Source organism: Pelobates fuscus, chromosome 7 (genome assembly GCF_036172605.1).
Source record: "Pelobates fuscus isolate aPelFus1 chromosome 7, aPelFus1.pri, whole genome shotgun sequence".
NCBI classification, from domain to species: Eukaryota; Metazoa; Chordata; class Amphibia; order Anura; family Pelobatidae; genus Pelobates; species Pelobates fuscus.
The window spans coordinates 17,880,044-17,904,257 of NC_086323.1; the positions used below are offsets into that span (position 1 = coordinate 17,880,044).

General features: G+C 39.5%; 1 protein-coding gene across 1 annotated transcript; it reads left to right on the forward strand.

Annotated features, from left to right (window-relative positions):
• Positions 1–13,410: 13,410 nt before the first annotated feature.
• Positions 13,411–18,946, forward strand: LOC134569107 (serine/threonine-protein kinase N2-like). The gene is made up of 8 exons (XM_063428009.1): positions 13,411–13,415; positions 13,497–13,679; positions 14,195–14,257; positions 14,445–14,521; positions 15,321–15,463; positions 17,499–17,606; positions 18,408–18,488; positions 18,743–18,946. The coding sequence occupies exons 1-8, from the start codon at positions 13,411–13,413 to the stop codon at positions 18,944–18,946; spliced, it is 864 nt and encodes a 287-aa protein (XP_063284079.1).
• The last annotated feature ends 5,268 nt before the right edge of the window (positions 18,947–24,214 follow it).

Consider the following 24,214-nt stretch of genomic DNA (forward strand, 5'->3'; position numbering starts at 1 on the left):
TAAATGGAAAACTAAATCCCGAAACTCAATTAAAATTGATGATTTCAAAATTCTCCAACTGGACTGTAACGACAGCTTAACTATTTTACCTTCAATTTGGCCATTTGGGTTTCAATGTACTAGAATTCAGTGTTCAGTGGATGAAGCCATGAAAGTTACTCAATAGATTGGAAATCGATATAAAACATTTCCTATACTAGCTACATACAGGGTCAATGCAAGTTTTTTTTTTACTACTTTAGACAAAACAACATTTTGCTGACCAACCCCCCTCCGCCACCCCCCATATGCTCCATCCATGGTATGACATCACACTGATCATAGCGCAATATACTCCGCCTGTGGTGTATTTAAAATCAACACTTTGATAAACGGTCACAAATGTAACAGGCTTCGTACAGCCAGCTGAAGTGCTTTATGTTTCTGGTGTTTTCCTTTAAAGGGCCACTCCAAACACCATAACCACTACTGCTAACTACCATTAATGAATTGTCAGATGCTACTCTCAGCCAATCTCTGCCGTCTCCTTACTGGCTGTACCAATACTATTGTATTAGCTGAATAGAAGAGAAGAGGGAGAGAACGGTTACTGAGGGCACATATTTAGTGTTAAACTATTTACAAACAATTTAACACTTAAATATAAGGCTGTTCCGGGGACTCCAGGCACTATAACAACTTCAATGAGATTTACTTTAGGTTGTTTGTAGTAGTTTATTGCCGGGCCCTGTGGCAGCAATGAGATGGACTGTAAAAAAGTTTAGAGCATTTTTATTGCAGTTTATTTGGGTTTCTGATTGTTTTTACCATTTCAGGGTGCCAGACGCAAGAAATGTGATGACGTTGAGCAGAAAGGAGAGGACCCTCCGGGTATGTTAAAACATTGTGTGTGTGGCTGTTATATCTATCTTTGAGAAGCATGGTAACAATTCTCCTAGCAGGACATTCCTTCTCCTATAACTTTAAGAATAGGTTTCTGTGCATTTTTTTTTACCAGGAAGGACACATTCAGATTTCTCTGGTTTGATTGCTTCCTGCAAAGTTTGTACAAAATATACAATGTTGACATTTCTGGGACATTAGATTGCAGAGTTAATATTCTGGGGAAGGTAGTTCCACTTGTATGTATTCAGACGCAGTTTCCATCTCGTAAGTCTCTCCTAACCCCCTTACCCCTTGTCTCCCCCCACCCATAATGCACTACTGTCTTAGTCCAGGAAATATCTGGAATGTTCCCATTCTTTTTAATGACAATGCTAAGCATATCCCGTAAACTCAGCAGGTGTATGTAGTTTAGCACTTGGCAGTAGTTTCATTCACTAATAGTCATAAAGAAACTGTTTATTGAGCTGCATACTCCAGTAGTGTTTATAACTCAATGGAACCAGTGGTTGCCTCTCATGTGTAAACATAACAAATGCTCCTCCCAAGAAATGTAATTTAAGTGCATTTCGATATCAATATTTATATATACTGCTATCAAAATGTATGTACAATTAAATTATATATATATTTATATATATATATATATATATATAATGTATATATTGACGTATTATTTTAACATAATGGTGTGATTGTGTTGATTATAAATTGGGGGACCTGCCTGACAACCCAGGCAGAAGGTCTAGTGAATTCAATTTACAAGCCCTATATTTAAGCTTGTAACTTTCCTAAACACCGTAAAACCTGTACATGGGGGCTACTGTTGTACTTGTGAGACTTGGCTGAAAACAAATACGTATGTTTTAAAAGAGTAAATCATTTAATGACTATGAAATCATCAGAGAAAATGCAGCTTTTCTGTAAAAAATGCAAATGTTTGGCCAGATTTTGTGACTAAGTGGCTCCTAAAAGATTGGATATACCCCACTGGCAAAACCCTGGGTTGTCTACATTTGCAACTGGTTTGCCATTATGGGGGTAATTCTCATTCCTGGCCTGCCATACCACCTCAAAGGCAACTAAACCAACACATTTCAATGTGCAAAAACTGTAAAGGGGGAAGCCCTATATGCAACCCTGTAACTTTCCAAAAATCCATAAAACCTGTATATGGCTGAACATAAATATGTGCATTTTATTGCACTTAAAGTCAATAGTATTATGAAATTTAAAGGTAAAATGCCACGGAGAACTTCTTAATTTCTCAAACTTTTTTTTTTTATTTTATTCATATTAAATTATGTTTCATACATTAATAGTTTATTTTTATAAAATGAAAATCCTCTTTCTCTCGAACAAAATTGTATGTAATACGTGTGGGTTCACTTAATATGAAAGAGGTAAGCTATGGTTAAACAAGATATATCTCAAATTCAAGGTTTTGTTTTGAACAGAACTTGTATAATTTCCTCCATCCTTAAAGGACCACTATAGTGCCAGGAAAACATACTTGTTTTCCTGGCACTATAGTGCCCTGAGGGTGCCCCCACCCTCAGGGACCCCCTCCCGCCGGGCTCTGGGGAGAGTAAAGGGTTAAAACTTACCTTTATTCCAGCGCGGGCGGGGAGCTCTCCTCCTCCTCTCCACCCTCGATCCTCTCTTTCGGCTGAATGCGCATGCGCGGCAAGAGCTGCGCGCGCATTCAGCCGGTCACATAGGAAAGCATTTACAATGCTTTCCTATGGATGCTTGCGTGCTCTCACTGTGATTTTCACAGTGAGAAAAACGCAAGCGCCTCTAGCGGCTGTCAGTGAGACAGACACTAGAGGATTTGGAGGCTGGATTAACCTTAATATAAACATAGAAGTTTTTCTGAAACTGCTATGTTTATAAAAAAAAGGGTTAATCCTAGAGGGACCTGGCACCCAGACCACTTCATTAAGTTGAAGTGGTCTGGGTGCTTAGAGTGGTCCTTTAAGGGCTTAAAATATATAGGACAAGGCAGGGAATAATATTATGTTGTAGTTATAATTATCAGAAGACAAAAGCAGGGATAGGGAAACTTTGGGAACCAAAACATTTGAGAGCACATAACATATTATGGTCCATGAAGTGTCTGAATAAAAGTGTATGTATTAAAAGATCCTATAATTTGTCATGTTGCCTTACTTGTATTGTGTGATATTTCAAACCAGTGAATGCACAATATTGTCTATCTACATTGTGATTTGACTACTGTCTTTTTTATTATTTTTATTTACAGAGTGTCCAATTACTCCAAACTCTCCTAAAATTGCCAAGGGTTCAGCTGTAAATGGTAGTTTTTCCTCAATCGATCTGAACTCTCCTAAACGTATCGTATCGGCAGCTAATAGCGGGCCATCAAAGGACATCCCTAAACATGTAGCTCAGCCGGATATTGATAAAGTTAGGGAGCAGATCAAAAAGGAAATTCAAAAAGAACTTAAAATTACAGCAGGAGCCAGAAACCTGGTAAAGGCTACATCCAAGAAAAAACATCTTGCAAAAGTCAACAAATTTCTCAAAACATCTCAAAAGAAACTGGATGATCTTTACAATAAACTTCAAGAGCGCAATGCGCATATTGTTGTGCCAGACGCAGAAGGTACATTCCAAGACTTTGTGTTTCCTTCTAATGAGTGTGTGTGTGTGCTTGTTTATTGTAAATATATTTCAATCATTTCCTGGAGAACATGTATAAATACTATGTTACGCATCCAACATGTAAATGTAACCTACAGATATATAGAGTAACGTTAGCAGTACTGTTTTTATTTTTATTTTATAATCAGGTGGATGTTTTAGAGACTTTAAACAGCAAATCGTAACTTTGGATCAGTTACTGCACTCATGTGATGTGCTGTATGAGATTGTAGACTGACTTATAGAAAAGATCACTTACTGAGCATCGGATCAGCCACATTATACAGCGTGAAAACGTGCAGAATAAAATAAATACTGGCTGAGGAAAGTTTACAGAAACATAAAACAAAAATCTGCAGCTTCTCCAGTGAGCTCTGTTTAGATTGGAAATCTCTCACCCAATCCTGGTAATTGCATTATTCCCTATGAGAGCCGTTTATGGGGGGGTTGTGAAAACACACAGAGTTACAATGTGGCTTATAGAATGACCCCATTTATGTTGTGACTGGCCATAATAATGGCAATCTCACTGACATATATAGAAGCTGGAATAGTTAGTGGATGAGTTTATGACGTGACACCTCAAAGAGAATCCTGTTCATCCCGTCCCGCTGTGATGTCATCAAGCACGGGGGACGTTTAGCTGCTGTGATTTTTGTTGTTTTTGTTGATTTTCTGCTGCTCTCAGGTTTTGTGTAGATTACAATAGCTTTACTTACAGATGTTACTGTTATTGCATTTTTTTATTTACTAAGTGAAACTGTCTGCCGACATTTCTAAATTCTGTACTTTTTTTTCTTGTTACTAATTTCCGTGATGTCCAGAGATCTCAGCTGCTCCTAAAGATGACACCAGCTCCCAGGCAGATAACGTGAAGCTGACTGCTTTGCAGAAACAGCTGAGCATTGAGCTGAAGGTGAAACATGGAGCAGAGATTATGGTCGGTGCATATTCAAATGGGCATTCCAAAGTAAGTTGGTTGCATTTAAATAAGAGACAGGAAAAAATCTTTAAACTTTTTTTTTTGATGGGCGAGAGGTGAAAACACGTTGTACAATGCATACGTTTTTTCAGCCCAACAGCATTTTATCTTATATAAGTTAATAGTATGTTGGTGATATTTGTTCCTAGAATCAAGAGATGCGATAGAAACTAAATTGCCATGAGTTTGCCGACACCATCTCAACTATGTAGTTGAAGGCACGAGCTTTTCTTGATCGGCCATTAATTATTTTTAATATTTCTAATTGCAAAGCATGCAACCAATGTGTATTTATTTCTCTTTGTAAAGATTCTAATGTTTCTCGTTTTCCATAATGCATGTGTCTATAATTTAGTTTGCCTGCATAGAAGCACTGTGGTGTTTGACATCTGGGTGAAAATCATTGTTTAAGGGGTAATAATTAGATCAAAACATGTCCTGGGGTGTGAGCAGACAGGGCTTATTTCCTAGAATGGGGTAATTGAGGCTACACTTCTTCCTACGTCTCACTCAATTATCTGACTATTCTTATTGCTGTTACAGAATGTCAAACATCTTACCGCTGTCCAGAAAATACTACAAGACAGCGAGAATAAAATAGACAGTTTACGCAACGTAATTCTGGAAGAAACGTCTATCATTAAAGGTAAAGGTTCAGTAACCTCATATGTAGTTTAAAAGAAGATTTATGGGCAACAATGAAAACTGGTCAAAAACGGTTTGACTTCTTATAATGGGGTCCAGGGTACGCCTGGCACCATAACCACTACTGCAAGATATAACTCTCTTACAGGAAGGTATGAGAGAGCGGTGTGTCCCATAGACCTCTATACTCCAAGGATTTGTGAGGAAATGTACAGATTATTATTAATATTATTATTTTTATAGCGCCAGCAAATTCTGCAAAGCTTTACAGTGGGTGGACTAACAAACATGTAATTGTAACCAGACAAGTTGGACACACAGCTACAGAGGGGTTGAGGACCTTGCTCAATGAGCTTACATGCTAGAGGGAGTGGGGTAAAGTGACACAAAAGCTAAGAGAAGTATAGGGAAGTACTGACAGTTGCAGGAGAGGAATCAGTCGGGAGCTACTAACAGTTTAACCGATATGCTTTTGTGAAGAAGTGGGCTTTTAATTATTTTTTTGAAGGAGTGGAGACTGGGTGTGTGTCTAACGGAGAAGGGAAGGGAGTTCCACAGGAACAGTGTAGCCCTAGAAAAGTCTTGAAGGTGAGCATCTGAGGTGGGAGTACAGACAGAAGATAGACATCCTCTTAGAACTGGGAGCAAACGGAGTTATACCAACACGCAAATACATTTTATATTATTTACAAAACATATATCTTAGACATCTATACATGAGCCGGTTAAAGCACTGGGAATGTTACTACCTTAGAACTGGGAGACCAAGGTTTGAATCCTGGTTTAGACTTTGCCAGTAAGTGCCAGTAGGATTAATTGCTCAATGGATCTACGTTGAGCAGGAACTTCATCAAACCTACATATCCCCTTCCTATAATTGTAAATCATTGCAGAATATATTAGCGCTATATAAGGGATAATAGTAATATCCTGAAATAATTTGCAAAACAGTTTACAAGATAAATTATTGTTAGTCAATCCCTTTAAAAAATAGCTTTTATATCAAATAGTTCACTGAGAGATATTAAAACTTACATATTAAGGTGGCGATCAAAGCCTGACTTAGTATAAATCAAACATGCATTCTGCTGCGTGCTTTAAGCCATTTATATCAAATCAAGATCAGTGACCAGAATATTGACAGAGAAACTAATGACATACACCTACCTGCGTCTGGAAAAATACAGAAATCTATGCTCACCTAGAAACAAGCAGATGGAAAAGAAACTTCCTGAATCTCATGCCAACACACCAGTCAGGATGGTCATCAAGGCTGACATGAGAGGGACTTGCAGGTGCTCCTCCAAGGGAACAAATGTGTGAAATTCCAAATAGTGACCTTTGGGTTAATAGGTTCTGGGAGCATAATGTCTTCTTTAAGGACATATCAGAGCTTCTGAATATAAAGGGCATTAATTATATATATAGATATAATGAACATTCTAGAAACGAGGCAGCTCTATGATTAACATGCCGTTCATATGAAAGAAAACCGCCTATGGACCTTTACATGGACAATTCTTAATTGTTCTCTGAATTACTGCAATAGTCTCTGAGAAAGGCAACTTCAAATGTGCCCAGCACTGTGAATTTATTCGCTAAGCATTGTGGGACATCACATTCCAAATGTTGACAGGCAGGTGATGCATGCGCATCAATTCTAACAGCCATCCCTCAGGAGGTGCATGCTTCCTTTCAGCTATACGGTATATAAACAGGATATATATCTACTGAACATTTATTGTGTCCCCTCCAATACTACTGACATTATTAGTTTATACATATATGAGTTATACGTGATATTATGGGTTTACATATAAGCATTATTAGTGTTTGAAAAACTAATTGATTCTTCTATAAAATGAAATATCATAAAGATCTACGATTGGAGATTGTGGTTCTTGTTTTACTCTCTGTAGCATTGAGGTGAAAATAGTATCATTGATCACTGTGAATGATATACAATACTTACATTATGTTATGTCTAAACCTTTACAGAAGAAACATCGTTACCAGTTCCGGAGACGGACATTGATATTCTTGCCCCTTCGTTATTGGTGACAAACGTACAGGAGCCAGAGCCAGCTGGGTATTTACTTTATATCTTTCTAATCAATGTTGTTAGAACCTGAATCCCTCCCAGTTCACAGTACTACACATGTTGAATTATCTATAAGTCTGACATATGTTTGCCTACTGCTGTCTACACATTTCTTCGCATGTGTATCAGTCACAGATTCATTTTATAGTGCTGTAACAAGTCGCCAGATCTCCTTCTCTTTGCAGGACTCTGCAAAGAGAATTCTGCATTCTGCTAGGCAGGGTGTGAAAGTACTTTGGATGTCACACAGGAATGCAGAATTCTATACGGTGCAAAAACATAGAAATCTGCAACCCTAGTAATATGTATTATTGGGGTCTCCTTTAAATAATGTACTGTATATAGCAGCATCAATGTCTAAAATATAATGAGTATATAGCTATGATAATCTGCCATAATATTTTAACGATTAAACCAGATAAACTATTATTTTCTTCCTTCTGATAGCGATATTCCAAACTTTGATATGAAACCAATTATCCCACCGGATGTGGAGTTTGACTCAGAGCCACCTCCTGCTCCAAGTCAATCATTTCTACACAGTGATCAGAGTTGGTTTTCATTTCATATTGAGATCCCGGACATACTGGCTCAGGTAAAGATGTGCTGACTTTATTTTGGTTGTTTTTATTCCTTAAACTGAAATGTACACTCTACATAGAATAACCATTATAGCTTAGTGCAGTAGTTCTAGTGCAGAGAGTCTGTGGCTACTAACCCACTTTTTTGTCAAACCATTTGGGAGCATTTTGACACTGGACTTTGGCTAGCATCCAGTGACTGCACCCTTCGCCACAGTGATAATGTGCGCTATAAATGTTATGTCTGTCCAGTCGGGACAGCTGAGGGGGAATGTAACTACTACAGCGAGCTAGAATGGTTGTGGTGCATACATAGTTACATAGCTGAAAAGAGACTTGCGTCCATCAAGTTCAGCCTTCCTCACATTTGTTTTTTGCTGTTGATCCAAAAGAAGGCAAAACAACCCAGTTTGAAGCACTTCCAATTTTGCAACAAGCTAGGAAACAAATTCCTTCTTGACCCCAGAATGGCAGTCCGATTTATCCTTGGATCAAGCAGTTATTACCCTACATTGAAAGATTATATACTTGAATATTCTGTTTTTGCAAGTATGCATCTAGTAGCTGAACATCTGCATGGACTCCATAAAACCACTTCTTCAGGCAGAGAATTCCACATCCTTATTGTTCTTACAGTAAAAAAAAACTTTCCTTTGCCTTAGACAAAATCTTCTTTCTTCCAGTCTAAACACATAACCTCGTGTCCTATGTAAAGTCCGGATTGTGAATAGATTTCCACACAATGGTTTGTATTGGCCCGAATATATTTGTATAATTTTATCATATCCCCTTTCAGGCAACGTTTTTCTAAACTAAATAGGTTTAAATTTGTTAACCTTTCTTCATAGCTGATATGTTCCATTCCTTTTATTAATTTTGTAGCCCGCCTCTGCACTTTTTCTAGTGCCATAATATCCTTCTTTAGAACAGGTGCCCAAAATTGCACAGCATATTCAATATGTGGTCTTACCAGTGATTTATAAAGAGGCACAATTATATTCTCATCCGGAGAATGAATGCCCTTTTTCATGCATGACAATACCTTACTGGCCTTGGCCACTGCTGATTGACATTGCACATTGTTGCATAGTTTGTTGTCTATAACCATTCCCAAGTCCTTTTCGTGTGTTGTTATCCCTAATTCGCTTCCATTAAGGGTATACGTTGTTTGTGTATTCTTTATGCTGAAGTGCATAACTTTGCATTTTTCAACTTTAAATTTCATCTGCCATTTGAATGTCCGGTCCCCGAGTCTATCTAAATCCCTCTGCAGCAAAGTAATATCTTGCTCACATTGTATTATTTTACAGAGCTTTGTGTCATCTGCAAACACTGAAACATGGCTTTCAATGCTTTCTTCAAGATCATTTATAAACATGTTAAATAGAATAGAACAGACCCCATTACACTTCCCTTTTAATCGTTATTTTCCCACATTCACTGCTTCTCTCTTTACTCCCAGCAAACCTAGCTTCTTTTAGTTTTCTTTACAATTTTATTGTGTCTGACTTTCTTTTCTAGAATTCTGGAGATATCTATGAATGTAGCATTGATAACAGATTCATCATGACACCAGATGAAATGAGTCACCCTTATTGTTCCAGTCTGGATAATAGCGTTCCTGTACATTCTGAGAACCTACCGCATGACCACTTACCTGCTATGTGGACTCAAGATCAGCTTCTTCTCAGAATGCAGGACTTTCAGTATCGCTCTGTGCAATCTGTGAAAGTAAGTTTAAGGTGGAATTCCAGTTCTAGTTCGATATAACAGATGTCTTAACAAATGTAGGACAGCTCAACGCAATCAATGCCATCAGATTGTATAAAATTGGTATTGATACAGAAATTGTAATTTCTCACTATTTTACAACAAACTAGGAAAGAAAATGGCAGTCATATCTCCTAGGATCAGGGAGCCATTTCCTTATCCCTATATTTCACATGTATTTGTGAGATGTGAACAATAACATTAAATGTAGAAATCCACACCTCTTTATCATGTAACTGGGCGCCTCCATCTTAGCGCCCTGTCAATCGTTGTTAAATGCTCCGCCCTTTGCATCTGGCAGTCAGCACAGAGAGAGCATCCAGAGAGGAGGAGAAATGAAACAATGTTTCTATATGTCCTCTTCATTTGCATTGTGTGCCCTGGCATGTGCCAGATACAAAGAAAACAGAACATCTCCTGAAAAAAAGGTTAACATGTAGGTGATTTCAGTCTTTTATTCAATGGCGCCAGCTCAGAGAAATGACAATAAAACCCAACATTTTTTCTGTCTGACTTTCTTTTCTAGGATTTTGGAGATAGCTATGAATCTAGCATTGATAACAGATTCATCGTGACACCAGATGAAATGAGTCAGCAAAATTGTTCCAGACTGGATAATAGCGTTCCTGAACATTCTGAGGACCTACCACATGACCACTTACCTGCTATGTTGATCCAGGATCAGCTTCTTCTCAAATTGCAGGACATCCAGCAAAGCTCTGTGCAATCTGTGAAAGTAAGTTTAAGGTGGAATCCCAGTTCTAGTTCGATATAACAGATGTCTTAACAAATGCAGGACAGATCAACACACTCAATGCCATCAGGTTGTATAAAATTGGTATTGATACAGAAATGTTACTTCCTCACTATCAGTATGGCAGAGGAGGGGGAGGTATCCAGGTACTTGGAAGAATCTAACTGGTTTGACATTAACCCAGGATATCGCCAGGACACTCTAAGAGTAATTAATGTAACTACTACAGTGAGCTAGAATGGTTATGGTGCTTACAATTCACTTTTAATCATTATTTTCCCAAATTCACTGCTTCTCTCTTTACTCCCAGTAAACCTAGCTCTTTTAGTTTTCTCTATAATTTTATTGTGTCTGACTTTCTTTTCTAGAATTCTGGAGATATCTATGAATGTAGCATTGATAACAGATTCATCGTGACACCAGATGAAATGAGTCACCCTAATTGTTCCAGTCTGGATAATAGCGTTCCTGAACATTCTGAGAACCTACCACATGACCACTTACCTGCAATGTGGATTCAAGATCAGCTTCTTCTCAAATTGCAGGACATCCAGCATTGCTCTATGCTGGAGGAGGGACAATCTGTGAAAGTAAGTGTATGATGGTGTTCTAGTTCGATATACCAGGTGACTTAATAAATGTAGGACAGCACAACACAATTAATGCTATACAGGTTGTATAAAATTGGTATTGATACAGAAATGGTAATTCCTCATTATTTTGCAACAAACTTGGAGAAAATCCCAAAATGGCAGTCAGATATCTCATTGGATCAAAAAGCTATTTCCTTATCCATATATTTAACTTGTGTTTGTGAGATGTGAACAATAAAATAAAACATAGAAATGCACACCTCTATCCTGTAACTGGGCACCTCCATCTTAGCTCCCTGTCAATCATCGTTAAAAGCTCCGCCCTTTGCATCTGGCAGTCAGCACAGAGAGAGCATCCAGAGAGGAGGAGAAAGGAAACAATGTTTCTATATCTCCTCTTCATTTGCATTGTGTGCCCTGGCATGTGCCAGAACAAAAAACAAAGAAAACAGAGCATCTCATGAAAAATTTTAACATTAAGGTGATTTTTCAGTAGTTTTTTTTTAAATGGCGCACTTTCCAGACAAGTGACAACAAAAGCCGACGTTAATTGTGCCTGACTTTCTTTTATAGGATTCTGGAGATATCTATGAATGTAGCAGTGATAACAGATTTATTGTGACACCAGATGAAATGAGTCACCCTAATTGTTCCAGTCTGGATAATAGCGTTCCTGAAAATCCTGAGGACCTACCACATGACCACTTACCTGATATGTGGATTCAACATCAGCTTCTTCTCAAATTCCAGGGCTTTCAGTATCGCTCTGTGCAATCTGTGAAAGTAAGTTTAAGGTGGAATCCCAGTTCTAGTTCGATATAACAGATGTCTTAATAAATTTAGGACAGCACAACACAATCAATGCCATCAGATTGTATAAAATTGGTATTGATACAGAAATGTTAATCCCTCACTATCAGTATGGCAGAGGAGGGGGAAGATATCCAGGTACTTGGGAGAATCTAATTGGTTAAACATTAAACCAGGGAGAACGGCAGGACACCCTAACAGTAATTAATGTAACTACTACAGTGAGCTAGAATGGTTATGGTTCTAACAATTCCCTTTTAATCATTATTTTCCCAAATTCACTGCTTCTCTCTTCACTCCCAGTAAACCTAGCTTCCTTTAGTTTTCTCTACCATTTTATTGTGTCTGACTTTCTTTTCTAGGATTCTGGAGATAGCTATGAATGTAGCAGTGATAACAGATTCATCGTGACACCAGATGAAATGAGTCAGCCTAATTGTTCTCGACTGAATAATAGCGTTCCTGAAAATTTCGAGGACCTACCACATGACCACTTACCTTCTATGTGGATTCAGGATCAGCTTCTCAGAATGCAGGACTTTCAGTATCGCTCTGTGCAATCTGTGAAAGTAAGTTTAAGGTGGAATCCCAGTTCTATTTCGATATAACAGATGTCTTAACAAATGTAGGACAGCTCAACACAATCAATGCCATCAGGTTGTATAAAATTGGTATTGATACAAAAATGGTAATTCCTTGGTATCAGTAAGACTGAGGAGGGGGAGGTATCGAGGTACTTGGGAGAATCTAATTGGTTAAACATTAAACCAGGGAGAATGGCAGGACACTCTAGTCACTATAACCACTACAGCGAGCTAGAATGGTTATGGCGCTTACCGTTCCCTTTAAGTCATTATATGTTTGTGAAATGTGAACGATAAAATTAAACGTAGAAATCCACACCTCTCTATCCTGTAACTCGGCGCCTCCATCTTAGCTCCCTGTCAGTCATCGTTAAAAGCTCCGCCCTTTGCACCTGGCCGTCAGCACAAAGCGATCATACAGAGAGGAGGAGAAAAGAAACAATGTTTCTATATATCCTCTTCATTTGCATTGTGTGCCCTGGCTGTGCCAGAACTAAACAAAAAGAAAACAAAACATCTCGTGAAAAACTGTTAACATGTATGTGATTTTCAATTTTTTATTCAATGGCGCACTTTCCAGAGAAGTGACGATAAAACCCTTTTATCGTGTCTGACTTTCTTTTCTAGGATTCTGGAGGTAGCTATGGATGTAGCATTGATGACAGTTTCATCATGACACCAGATGAAATGAGTGAACCTAATTGTTCCAGTCTGGATAATAGTGTTTCTGGAAATTCTGAAGACCTATCACATGACTACTTACCTGCTGTGTGTACTCAGGGTCGGCCTACTCTCAGAATGCAGGATTTCCAGCTTTGCTCCGTGTTGGGGAAAGGGCAATTTGGGAAAGTAAGTTTATGGTGGAATTATATCGAGTTCTAGTTCGATATAACAGATGTCTTAAATTCAGGATAGCACAACACTCTATTCTTTAATTTCAGGTTCTGCTGGCCGAGCACAAGGAAACAACCAACATGTACGCCCTGAAATTCATAAAAAAAGTAAACTTAGAATCACCACATCAGCTCAACAAGTCAGTGAATGCAGTAATGAATTCTGTGTGGATTTTTTTCATTTGATTTTAGAGTCGAAGAAAATAGACTTTTAACTTTTATTTTCCTTTCCAGCCTTCTGAGTGAAAAGCGGATATTCCAGACAGTGAGTAATAGGCGGCACCCATTCCTTATGAACTTGTTTGGGTGTTTCCACACTCGAGATCACGCCTGCTTTGTTATGGAGTATGCAGCAGGGGGCGACCTTCTTACATGCCTTGATAACAACTACGGCCCATTTTCAGAACCCAGAGCAGTGTGAGTATAAGCAGCATTGTGTCCATTTATCGATATCTCATCCAATGTTCTACAGATGGTGGCTTGAGCTGGGCTATACCTTCCATAACGTCTTGTCAGATTATGAATTAATTCTGGGATATCACACTTTGTTTAAATGTTGTGTTTATTTAGTTTAGAATGACTTCAAACTGTATAACTTTATATACTATGAGCTGCTGTATATCTCTTTACCGTTATGTGTCAATGCTGGATCAGAGCAGTTACTTCTGGCCACATACACCGCTGTCTGCACCAACTATGGCTAATTACTCTGCAAGTATCGGCATTGGTGACTGGAACCCACTGTAAGTGATAAACGACCAATCGCCATTGTATCAGCTCATACATAACACACTAGCAGTGAAAGACATGAGGAAACCTGGGAATTAATGTAATCTGTCAGAATACAGAGTTAGGATATATGGAATAAAACCATGTCATAGTACAAGCACTGTATCTTCTAGAAAGCAATTGGTGTATTTCTTTTTCATCAGATTTTATTCTGCATGTGTCGTCCTTGGACTTGAGTATTTACACGAACAAAACATCATCCACAGGTAAGCCTATAAAAAACTAAACTACACGTTATTTAAGTGTTATTGATGACACACAGTCTGTCTAACCCAGTTTATTTATCTAGATTAAGTTATTAATTTGAACCCATTAAAAAGCCTGCACAGTGAGAGCTATCCTAAGTGCTTCTAGTAAAATGAATAAAACTTCCTTTTCTACATTTTAATCTAGAGATCTGAAGCTCGAAAACATTGTTCTGGATGAGAGAGGATTTGCGAAGATAACTGACTATGGTCTCTCTAAAGAAGGTAAATAGAATGCTCTAATATCATTTTAGATACAAAAAAGGTCACACTTACTAGGTTCAAATCAGTTATCTTTCCTTTAAGCAGCCATTTAACATATAATAGGACGCCTATAAATCGTGTGCTTAATTCCAAAACAGACATAAAGGAACTTTCTAACATTAAAAATAAGAGCATTTATTTTAAATTCAAATTATTCCTAAGTGAGCCTCCCGTTTCTTTTCCAGCCATTTTTTTATGAATGGGCAGTGACTGATTGCTGAGAGCGTCAGCTGACCGCTCCCAGCCAATCAGCGGTCCCCCTGCCCAGTGGCACTCGAAGCTTCTGAAAACTGTCATTTCAGAAGCCGGATGCCGCTGGAGGGGAGTAGTGATCGGCGATGGAGGCTCACTTTAAGATTAAACAGTTCAGGAACGGTTTGATTACTGTATATAGGAGTGCGCTCTGGAGGCCTCCTGGCACCAAAACAACTTCAATTACGTTTTTATGGTGCCCGGAGTGTTCCTTTAAAGTCTTTGTGACTAAAGTGTAGTGTAAGTTTATAAAGTACGTCTGTTTTGTGTTTTTTTTGTCAAACTACATTTGAGTATTTTCCTGATAGCCAGACCCAGCCCCGGTGCTGCCACTGAGATAATTGAAATTTTCACATTTGTATTATTGGTATAAATCCAGATTCGGACGGAGATGATATGAGAAGTTGCGGCAGCAACAAACCTAAAGAAAGTCATATCCAAATGTAAATTGCTAAAACTGAACATCTATCCTCAACTTATATACAATTCTATTTTCACTATTTCTGAGGAATTGGATACGGAGATAGAACAAACAGCATTTGTGGAACTCCTAATTACCTGGCTCCTGAAATGGCCAAGCGCAAGACATATACAAGATCTGTGGACTGGTGGAGCTTCGGAGTGGTTATTTATGTAATGTTAACTGGAAACGTAAGAACAATCTTTCATTAAGAATTTACAGACAGATTTCTGATTAGAAAATATAAAGAGATTCTGCCAAGTATTTGCTTTTAACATGACAGGCGCATAGTCGACATATGGGCAGGTGGAATTCCCCCCCCATTACTTACCCCAAAAACACACTGACACTGATGTATGGGTCAATATGTCCACAGCTTTATTAATATTGATAACAATAAATTAAAGTCATTGCCCAGCCCCCATCCCGCCATATAACATCATATGTCCCCAAATAAAAGGCAATGACCCATTCTTTCTGTAAATATAAATAACATTAATAACAATAAGTGCCAGACTTTGTTAAATAACCACGGTAGGGGCATTCCCGGATACCCCTACCACACACCAGGTTCTGAGCCACCACCGAGCTCGAAACCTACCAAGGTTCATAACGAACCGTTTAACCAAACTCTTCACCAGCAGCCTAACTGCCCTATTCTATATACACTACCCCAGAGCTAGTTTCTCCCCTAACTTTTCTCTCTCTAGCCCTGCCGCTGTGACCAAACGGGAGCTAACACCCCTTACCCTTACAAATGGGAGGGTGGGAGGGACAACTTAGGCCAGGTAAGCAGATTAAAAGTGCTTGTCATTAATATGGCGTCCTATTTATACTGGGCCAACCCCCTTTTACACTCCCACTCCACTCCCACATGGGGCCTTCCCCCTATGCCCGCCTCCTAGCTCTGTCAAGCCCCTATTCCACTAAGCTGCGCTTGTTCCATAGGGTTACATAACAGCAATCTTTATTAAAAAGTTGCTCTATTTTCTTTGGTTTTGTTTTATTACATTTTGTTGGCCTCCCCTCTTCCAATAATTCCTCTCTCTCCAACATTCACACCCACATTTGAATACAAACTAACGTATCTCACCCCAAAACAGACACCCCCAATCAATTAAATCCTCCCTTCCAAACAGACACCACACATTCCCTGACAGTTATTTTTGCACTTGTTTACCTGACATTTTTATATTCCAACAGTTCTTTACAAGGAACCCATCCTTATCCACATCACATCTTGCATTCTCCTGCAAATTAACCCCTTCCCATAATAGATCCAGGCAGCTTCATTCCTAATTGGTATCAATACCCTGTAATTAACCCCTGACCCTTGGTTCTCCCCCAAAAACATTGGCTGCCAAATCAGTACGTGATTAGGTTTCAACCTTCCCAGACAGTGAAATAAATCTCTTACCAATGAATTATCTCCATCTTCTGCTCTGCCCCTGGTCCAGTTACTTAGTGCTCCGGTGGCTGACATTGAGTGCGTACATCGTGTGTAACCCTCTGTATACCGCTTCTTTGTGAATACCTATACGGTCAGAGGATGTTTAGTAGTTCTGACCGTAATAAACATCCCACCTACTAACTTGCTTAAATGTTTTATGTCTCCTGACAAAAAGAAAAAGCCATCGTAACCCAATGTTACTGTACAGAATAAAACAAATAATACTCAATTACAATTTAAAAAGTAAATAAATAAAAACACCAGGAGAAAATGAATTATACTAAAGACCATGGGTGCTAAAAAGGTAGATCCCCAGATGTTGTAAAACTACATCTTCCATGATGCTTTCTCATTCTAAAGGCATGCAAAGCATCATGGGAATTGTCATTAGACAACGTTTGGGGATCTACCTTTTAGGCACCCCTGATATAGACCTTCCAGTCCTCTGTCTCAGAGCTCAAAAATGGATATTCCCTGCTGGCATGAAAATCACTCAGCGTATTGAAAATTCCAGAAATCACAGTGCATCTCCGGACGCGTTTCACTCCCCTGTGGTACGCCTGTTGATGTATTTCACGACAGCGTTCAGTTATCTTGCACATATTATATACACTAGCACACACACCGTTGTTGAGTTGTGATATACACATTGTGTCATCTGTACTACAAAGATTATAAAACCCTTAACTATTAATATACTGTCCAGCTTTCAACTTCTACAATTTACAACTTATTCAAACTTTATCTGAAGTTTTTTAAATTTATTTTTTCTCTAGTTACCCTTCGAAGGCCGTGATGTTGAGACGCTTTATGCTAAAATTGCAAAATGTAAACTGAAAATTCCAGAGTCATTGTCTAGTGAAGCCACTTCAATACTGAGTAAGGTAAGATGTCACGCAAATTTAATATATCATACAACCCAAGCTGAAAACGTCCATTCGCCATCGATGAGTGGAGATTCATCCCTAGCAAGCTGCCCTGAGATGGGGGAATTCTGTAGAATGTGCAGTAAAGAATGGAGGGTCGGGTGATCTTTGGGAGAGGAAATGTATCAGTTTTTTTATTTGATGTTTATACAATAGTTCTTTTATTGGTCATGCAAAATTCTCAATTCTATATATACACACCTTGAATTGGATGTAGCTAGCTGTGTGTGTTAATACGGAGCTTGGTCTCGTACTTGGGGGTATTGGATTCATATGATTTACTCGTTCGGCTGTTTGGTTCGTGAAGGATTTTGTATGGTTCCTGTTCTGCAAATTGGAACTGCTGTTAGCTGCTTCTTCATTCGGAAAGGGAACGTCCTCAGCGGTATTAACCCCTCTTATACCAGGGTGTACCGTAACAATAGGGATAATACACATTTTTACTGTCCCTTTGAGTATAACGCTGAAGAAGTAAATACGAAAAGACAAAAATAATGCATTTCACATGAACAGTACTGAGCATTGCACATCTCAAAATACACTCAGGGCTGGTGCAAGGGTTCTTGGCTACACAGGCAAAAATCAATTTAGCGCCCTCTTCACACTGTTCTCCTCCCTGCTTGTGCAGTTCTCACACAGATATCTCCAGCACGGAGCCGCACACCCACAGGACCTTCAACAGGGCCTGACTTACTGTTAATGCTCCTGATGTTTAGAATTAAAATTAACAATACCTATTTTACAAAATTCCTTTTACAGTTACTTACTAAAAAACATGAGAAACGTCTAGGATCCAGTGAGAAAGATGCAGAGGAAGTGAAGGACCATCCTTACTTTCAAGTACGTACTTAAGTTTTTTTGTTTTGTGTTTTTTACTGTGGTTTTGTCACTAAATATTTGTGTGTTTTTTGGAAAAATTAAATCTTTGTAATATACTGAAATTCTAACACAGCCAAAAGAGAACATAAGAAAACTAAATAATCCTATTGGGATCTATACAAAATGTGGCTTTTTGGGCATATTAGCTGTTATCTTGTATTTTATATAGTCTTGGTTTGTACGTGATGCTCATTATTTTACTCATTCCTTTCCAGCATATAGATTGGAACGCATTATTATTACAAAATGTGACACCTCCATTTGTGCCAACCATCAACGGAGCCGAAGATGTCAGCAACTTTGATGCAATATTCACCTCGGAAGCGCCTATTATAACTCCGCCAGCAAGACGAAGAGTTCCACCGTTAATGGAGAAGAAGACATTTGAGGATTTTTGTTGGAGGGCAGATTGGAGTTAATCTCGGTTGTGATCCACAATAAGAAATACTGGAGAGAGAATTAGCATTAATATATTCCACCAATGAAATCATTTATTGAAAACTAAAGTGAGAATTCAAACTGAATTTCAAATTTAGGGTAAAAAAAAAAGAAAAAAGAAACATCCCCTAAGTTGACTACGATTCCAGTTTGGCTACTTTGGCCTTAAATTTGCTAATCACTTTGATTTCTCATTTTTGGAAATAACCCTGCAAATTATTGTATTATTATTGTTGTTAAAATAAAATAAAAAATTGACATTAAAAAAAATGTAAATTTAGACGTATGTCTTTGTGTAGCGGAAGCAGGAGAACTGGTACCAGGCTTGGGACCCAGACCTATTCCATCCAGCATTCGTCCCTTCTCCTAAGGGGAAATATAACAGAGATCCAGCCTTTCCTTCCAGCAATACCCGATTAGTAATGCCAGTGATCTCCCAGACAGAGAGCCAGCCTCTCCTTCCAGCAATACCCGATTAGTAATGCCAGTGATCTTCCAGACAGAGAGCCAGCCTCTCCTTCCAGCAATACCCGATTAGTAATGCTGATGTAGATTAATTTAGAAATAAACAAATATGTTTAAATGTCTATCTGTTCCTGTCCAAATCTGAGATTATTAAATTGCGTATACGCAGAAGTAAGTTCACACTGACACATGGAGTTCAGGTTAAAAGCACTTCAGAAAATGTAATGGCATCTGGTTAGAAAACGGGTATGCAGACCCTTTTAAAGGCAAAATGACATCATCATTGAATATCAGATAATAACAAATAAACATCATTAATTGGATTAAATGTTAAGTGTCTATATCAGTGTCCACCCATCAATATTATTAATTGGCTCAGGGATTTGAGTGACTAGCTAGGTGTCCTCCCACCGGGAGGTGGTATTGTTCTGGACACGGGTGTGGACAGATGGCTCAAGCGCCATCTCTCCCAGCATGAGGCTTACTCGGTGGGAAGGGGGGCTTGAGCGTCATTTTGGGCAGTTAGTGATGTCAGTCTCGTGGTCAGGTGCAAGGTTCTTTCATGAATAGAACATTTCATTAGTACAGTGTTCTCATGGCCTTCAGATTATACTATGTTGCAAATTACAGGAGATTCAGCAATTCCGGGGTTAGTCATGTCTTTATAGAAAATACAGTCTTTGTTCATTATGCTAAATGCTGTTAGGAAATTCTGTCATGTAATGTAGACAAAATGGAGGGTCTGTCATAATGTGAGGTTATGTGAGATTAAAATGGAGTTAGTACAATAATTCAATACAGGTGCAATAAAGATTATTTAAATAATTCTACATCAGTCCCCCCTATGAAATGTTAGATTCTAAAAAAAGATAAACTTTATTGGTTAGTTCCAGAAGACATGTTAGCCCAAAGGCACAAAACCCTATGAAGTAACGGTTCTTAAAGTCTTCTTAGTTCTTCAGAGGGACATCATAAAATAGACAAGCTTACATTACCATATCGACTTGTGTTATCTGGAGTATAGGCACAACAAGTCATGGTGACAGGTAAACGTTGTTGGTTGCAATAGATATAATAAATGCAAATCAAAATATTATTATTAGCAGTGACGGTTGGGAAAATTGACTCAAACTTTCCTTTTACTGCAAAATCATCTGGTATCCCCCTTGGCACACCTATGGCATCAATATATATATATATGTGTCAAACTTTCCCTTTAGAGGGGTGCTCCTCTTTGTGTTCTGAAGCATGAATGTGGTGTGTCAAGAGTACCTTGTCATGTATTATGTGTATGGACATAATAACCTTGGCTAGGGCACATTTGCTTATGCATCGTAGTATTAAACCTGTCCCACGCTACATCAGCGTAGGTGGACTCGGATCATTTAGGCAATATTAATATCACCACAAACTCAGGATGGGCAAATAATCCTGAGGAAGCTTGGCGTTTGGATCTCTTTAGCTTCACGAGGTCTCCTTTTGGGGTCCTCGGCTTTCCATCGATGGTAGGTGGTCAGGCATTATTATGGCCATCAACCACCTACTTGTTGGTATCTTTTTTTTTTTTTTTTTTTAACAAGTCATTTTTCCTTTAGAGTCAAAAGTTTGTCAAAATCAACAAATGTTACTTCCCATGTTGCAGAGAGAGTCTTGAATCTGGAACAGTGAATCCACTGAGTGATCTCTGCAATTTTCACAATGCACTATTGGGTATATGGTCTTGGTTGTCACATTGATGACCAGCTAGGCTTCTGGCCATCCTGACAAAATGTCTATTATAGCTAGTGCATATCTGACCCAGCAGCTCTTTGTCACCTGGATTCTTGAAAGGGATAGTGAGAGTTAGCTAGGGGCTTAGGATTCTCCTCCTCTTCTGCCTGAGCTGTCCTTGGCACAAATAACACAGGATCGGCAGTAACTGATGATTAGAGGAGTAATTCTAGGTGCTTTAGAATATTTAGAGATCAAAGAGTTCATGAGGGTCTTGGATAGGTATAAAGTTCCATGGGCCCACTGCCCAGTACATGTTTTTGGGTAAACAGAACTTGAGAGTGTTGGAGTACAGCCCGTCTTCAAGGGTTGCCCCTTTCTGTTTTTCCAGCTTTGTATTTCTTCAGGGTCAGCAGCTGCTTGTCATTCTTTCAGAAGCTTGAGATCTGTGGGTAGGATCTACATGGTGAGTATAGAAGTTTCTTCAGCGGACACCCTTCCGTCCACTTCCCTTGGTGCACTTGTGGCTTGGTTGGCAGCTTTTGGTCAGCTGAGTGGTGCTTCTTATCTTCCAGATTGATCCAAAATAATGTGCTGCACCCAGGGCATATCTTGAGTCAGTGTAGGTATTGGCATGTCTTCCTTCAGGCATTTTGTATGCCACTGAGAAGGCTGTCAATTCAGCGTCTTGAGCAGATGTGGGTGAGGAAAGTGAAGATGCTTGACGTACCTGATCTTCTGTAGCAACAGCAAATCCAGTATGGTACCTTTCCTCTTTATTCGCAAACAGAGTGGAGTCAGGATCTGGTAAAGCTACTGCATGCTCTGTTGAAAGGAGTCTTGTTTCTTCTTTCATCTGTTCAAAGCAACCATGAGGAGCAGTAGAAGAGGTTTCCTCACCTATTTCTGTGTGAGATTGGGGGGTATTTGTCTTTCTATTTACAGTTATCTTGCTGCTCCCCTCTGTAGAGAGTTGTAAATTGATTGTTCATGTTTTGTTCTAATGAGTCAGGTTCCTTTCATGAGATTTCTGGGGACTTAGTGAAGAAAAAACATGAGGGACAGCCACCTCCCTTACAGGTGTCTTACTTCCATGGGAATCTGGGTCAGGACCGCACTATTTCCTTGAGAGTGCCCAAAACAGTTCTTTCATGATGAAGAGCACCTCCACCAGTCTGAATAATGTGTGGTATTCCCCCCTGGGAAGTGGCGGAAGAGTGGCCAGAGCAACTTTTCTTCAAAATATAATGTTGTCAGGTAGAGGCAGAGTTGTCTATGAGCGGAGGAAATTGGTAAGGAATAAGAAGGGAGGAAGCATATAAAGGATATAGATATGGTAGTGGGGGGATGGAAGAATGAGTAGTGGATAGAGCGAGAGGGGAAGAAGGTGGAGTAGGAGGAGGAGAAGGTGGAGTAGAGGGAGGAGTAGAAAGAGGAGAGAGGAGTAAGAGCAGGAAGAAGGAGTAGGAGGAGGAGAAGGAGGAATAGAGGAGAAGTAGGAGGAGAGAGGAGAAGGTGGAGTAGAAGGAGAAAGTGGAGTAGAGGGAGGAGTAGGAGGAGGAGAAGGAGGAATAGAGGGAGGAGTAGGAAGAGGAGGGAGGAGTAAGAGCAGGAGGAAGGAGTAGGAGGAGTAGAGGAGAAGTAGGAGGAAAGAGGAGAAGGTGGAGTAGAGGGAGGAGTAGGAGGAGGAGTAGAGGAGAAGTAGGAGGAGAGAGGAGAAGGTGGAGTAGAGGGAGGAGTAGGAGGAGAAAGTGGGAGGAATAGAGGGAGGAGTAGGAAGAGGAGAGAGGAGAAGGTGGAGTAGAGGGATGAGTAGGAGGAGAAAGTGGAGGAGAAGTAGGAGGAGAGAGGAGAAGGTGGAGTAGAGGGAGGAGTAGGAGCAGAAAGTGGAGAAGTAGGAGGAGAGAGGAGAAGGTGGAGTAGAGGGAGGAGTAGGAGGAGAAAGTGGAGAAGTAGGAGGAGAGAGGAGAAGGTGGAGTAGAGGGAGGAGTAGGAGGAGAAAGTGGAGTAGAGGGAGGAGTAGGAAGAGGAGGGAGGAGTAAGAGCAGGAGGAAGGAGTAGGAGGAGTAGAGGAGAAGTAGGAGGAAAGAGGAGAAGGTGGAGTAGAGGGAGGAGTAGGAGGAGGAGTAGAGGAGAAGTAGGAGGAGAGAGGAGAAGGTGGAGTAGAGGGAGGAGTAGGAGGAGGAGTAGAGGAGAAGTAGGAGGAGAGAGGAGAAGGTGGAGTAGAGGGAGGAGTAGGAGGAGAAAGTGGAAGACTGTAGGTGAAGGGGAGGGATCGGTGGAAGGAGTAAGCGGGGGTGGGCAGGTAAGGGAGCAGACAGGTGATGTAGCAATGGAGGATACATCAGAAATCAAGACTAGGTAGAAATGCAATGGAGGCTGCAAATAGCCCATGTACAACAACTATTAACTGGCCCTATGCTTTCCCTAGAGAAAAATAATAAAAGGCTAACATGCTCATCTTGTCTGCACAGGCCTCGAACGTTTCACTCCGTGGGTGTCCCGCAGTGGCTAGCCCACCACATCTCCCACACCAGACTTGTGCCCGTGGAGACAGACGCTATCCCTGACTCTCGTTCTTTATTTTATTAATTTATATCTAACATCTCAAAATGTAATTCCTACTTATATCACAAATATACATTATCACAATTTTATGTCTCGCAAATGGGATAAAATTTATTCTACTCTTCACTGATAATGTATTTTTAAAACATACAAAATAGACAAATAACATTGTCTTCTGCAAAATAAATGGAAAAGATAATGGAGATTTTGTTAAGCTTATAATTGGCTATACATTAATTCACATTTCTTGTTCTCCAGTTTCTGGCTGTTAATGACAATGTACAATGTAATAGAGCAGCAGAAAATGCTAGCAGAATGCTTGGTTGCATAGGGAGAGGTATTAGCAGTAGGAAGAGGGAAATGCTCATGCCATTGTACAGAACACTGGTGAGACCTCACTTAGAGTACTGGATACAGTACTGGAGGCCATATCTTCAGAAGGATATGGATACCTTAAAGAGAGTTCAAAGAAGGGCTACTAAACTGGTTCATGGATTGCAGGATAA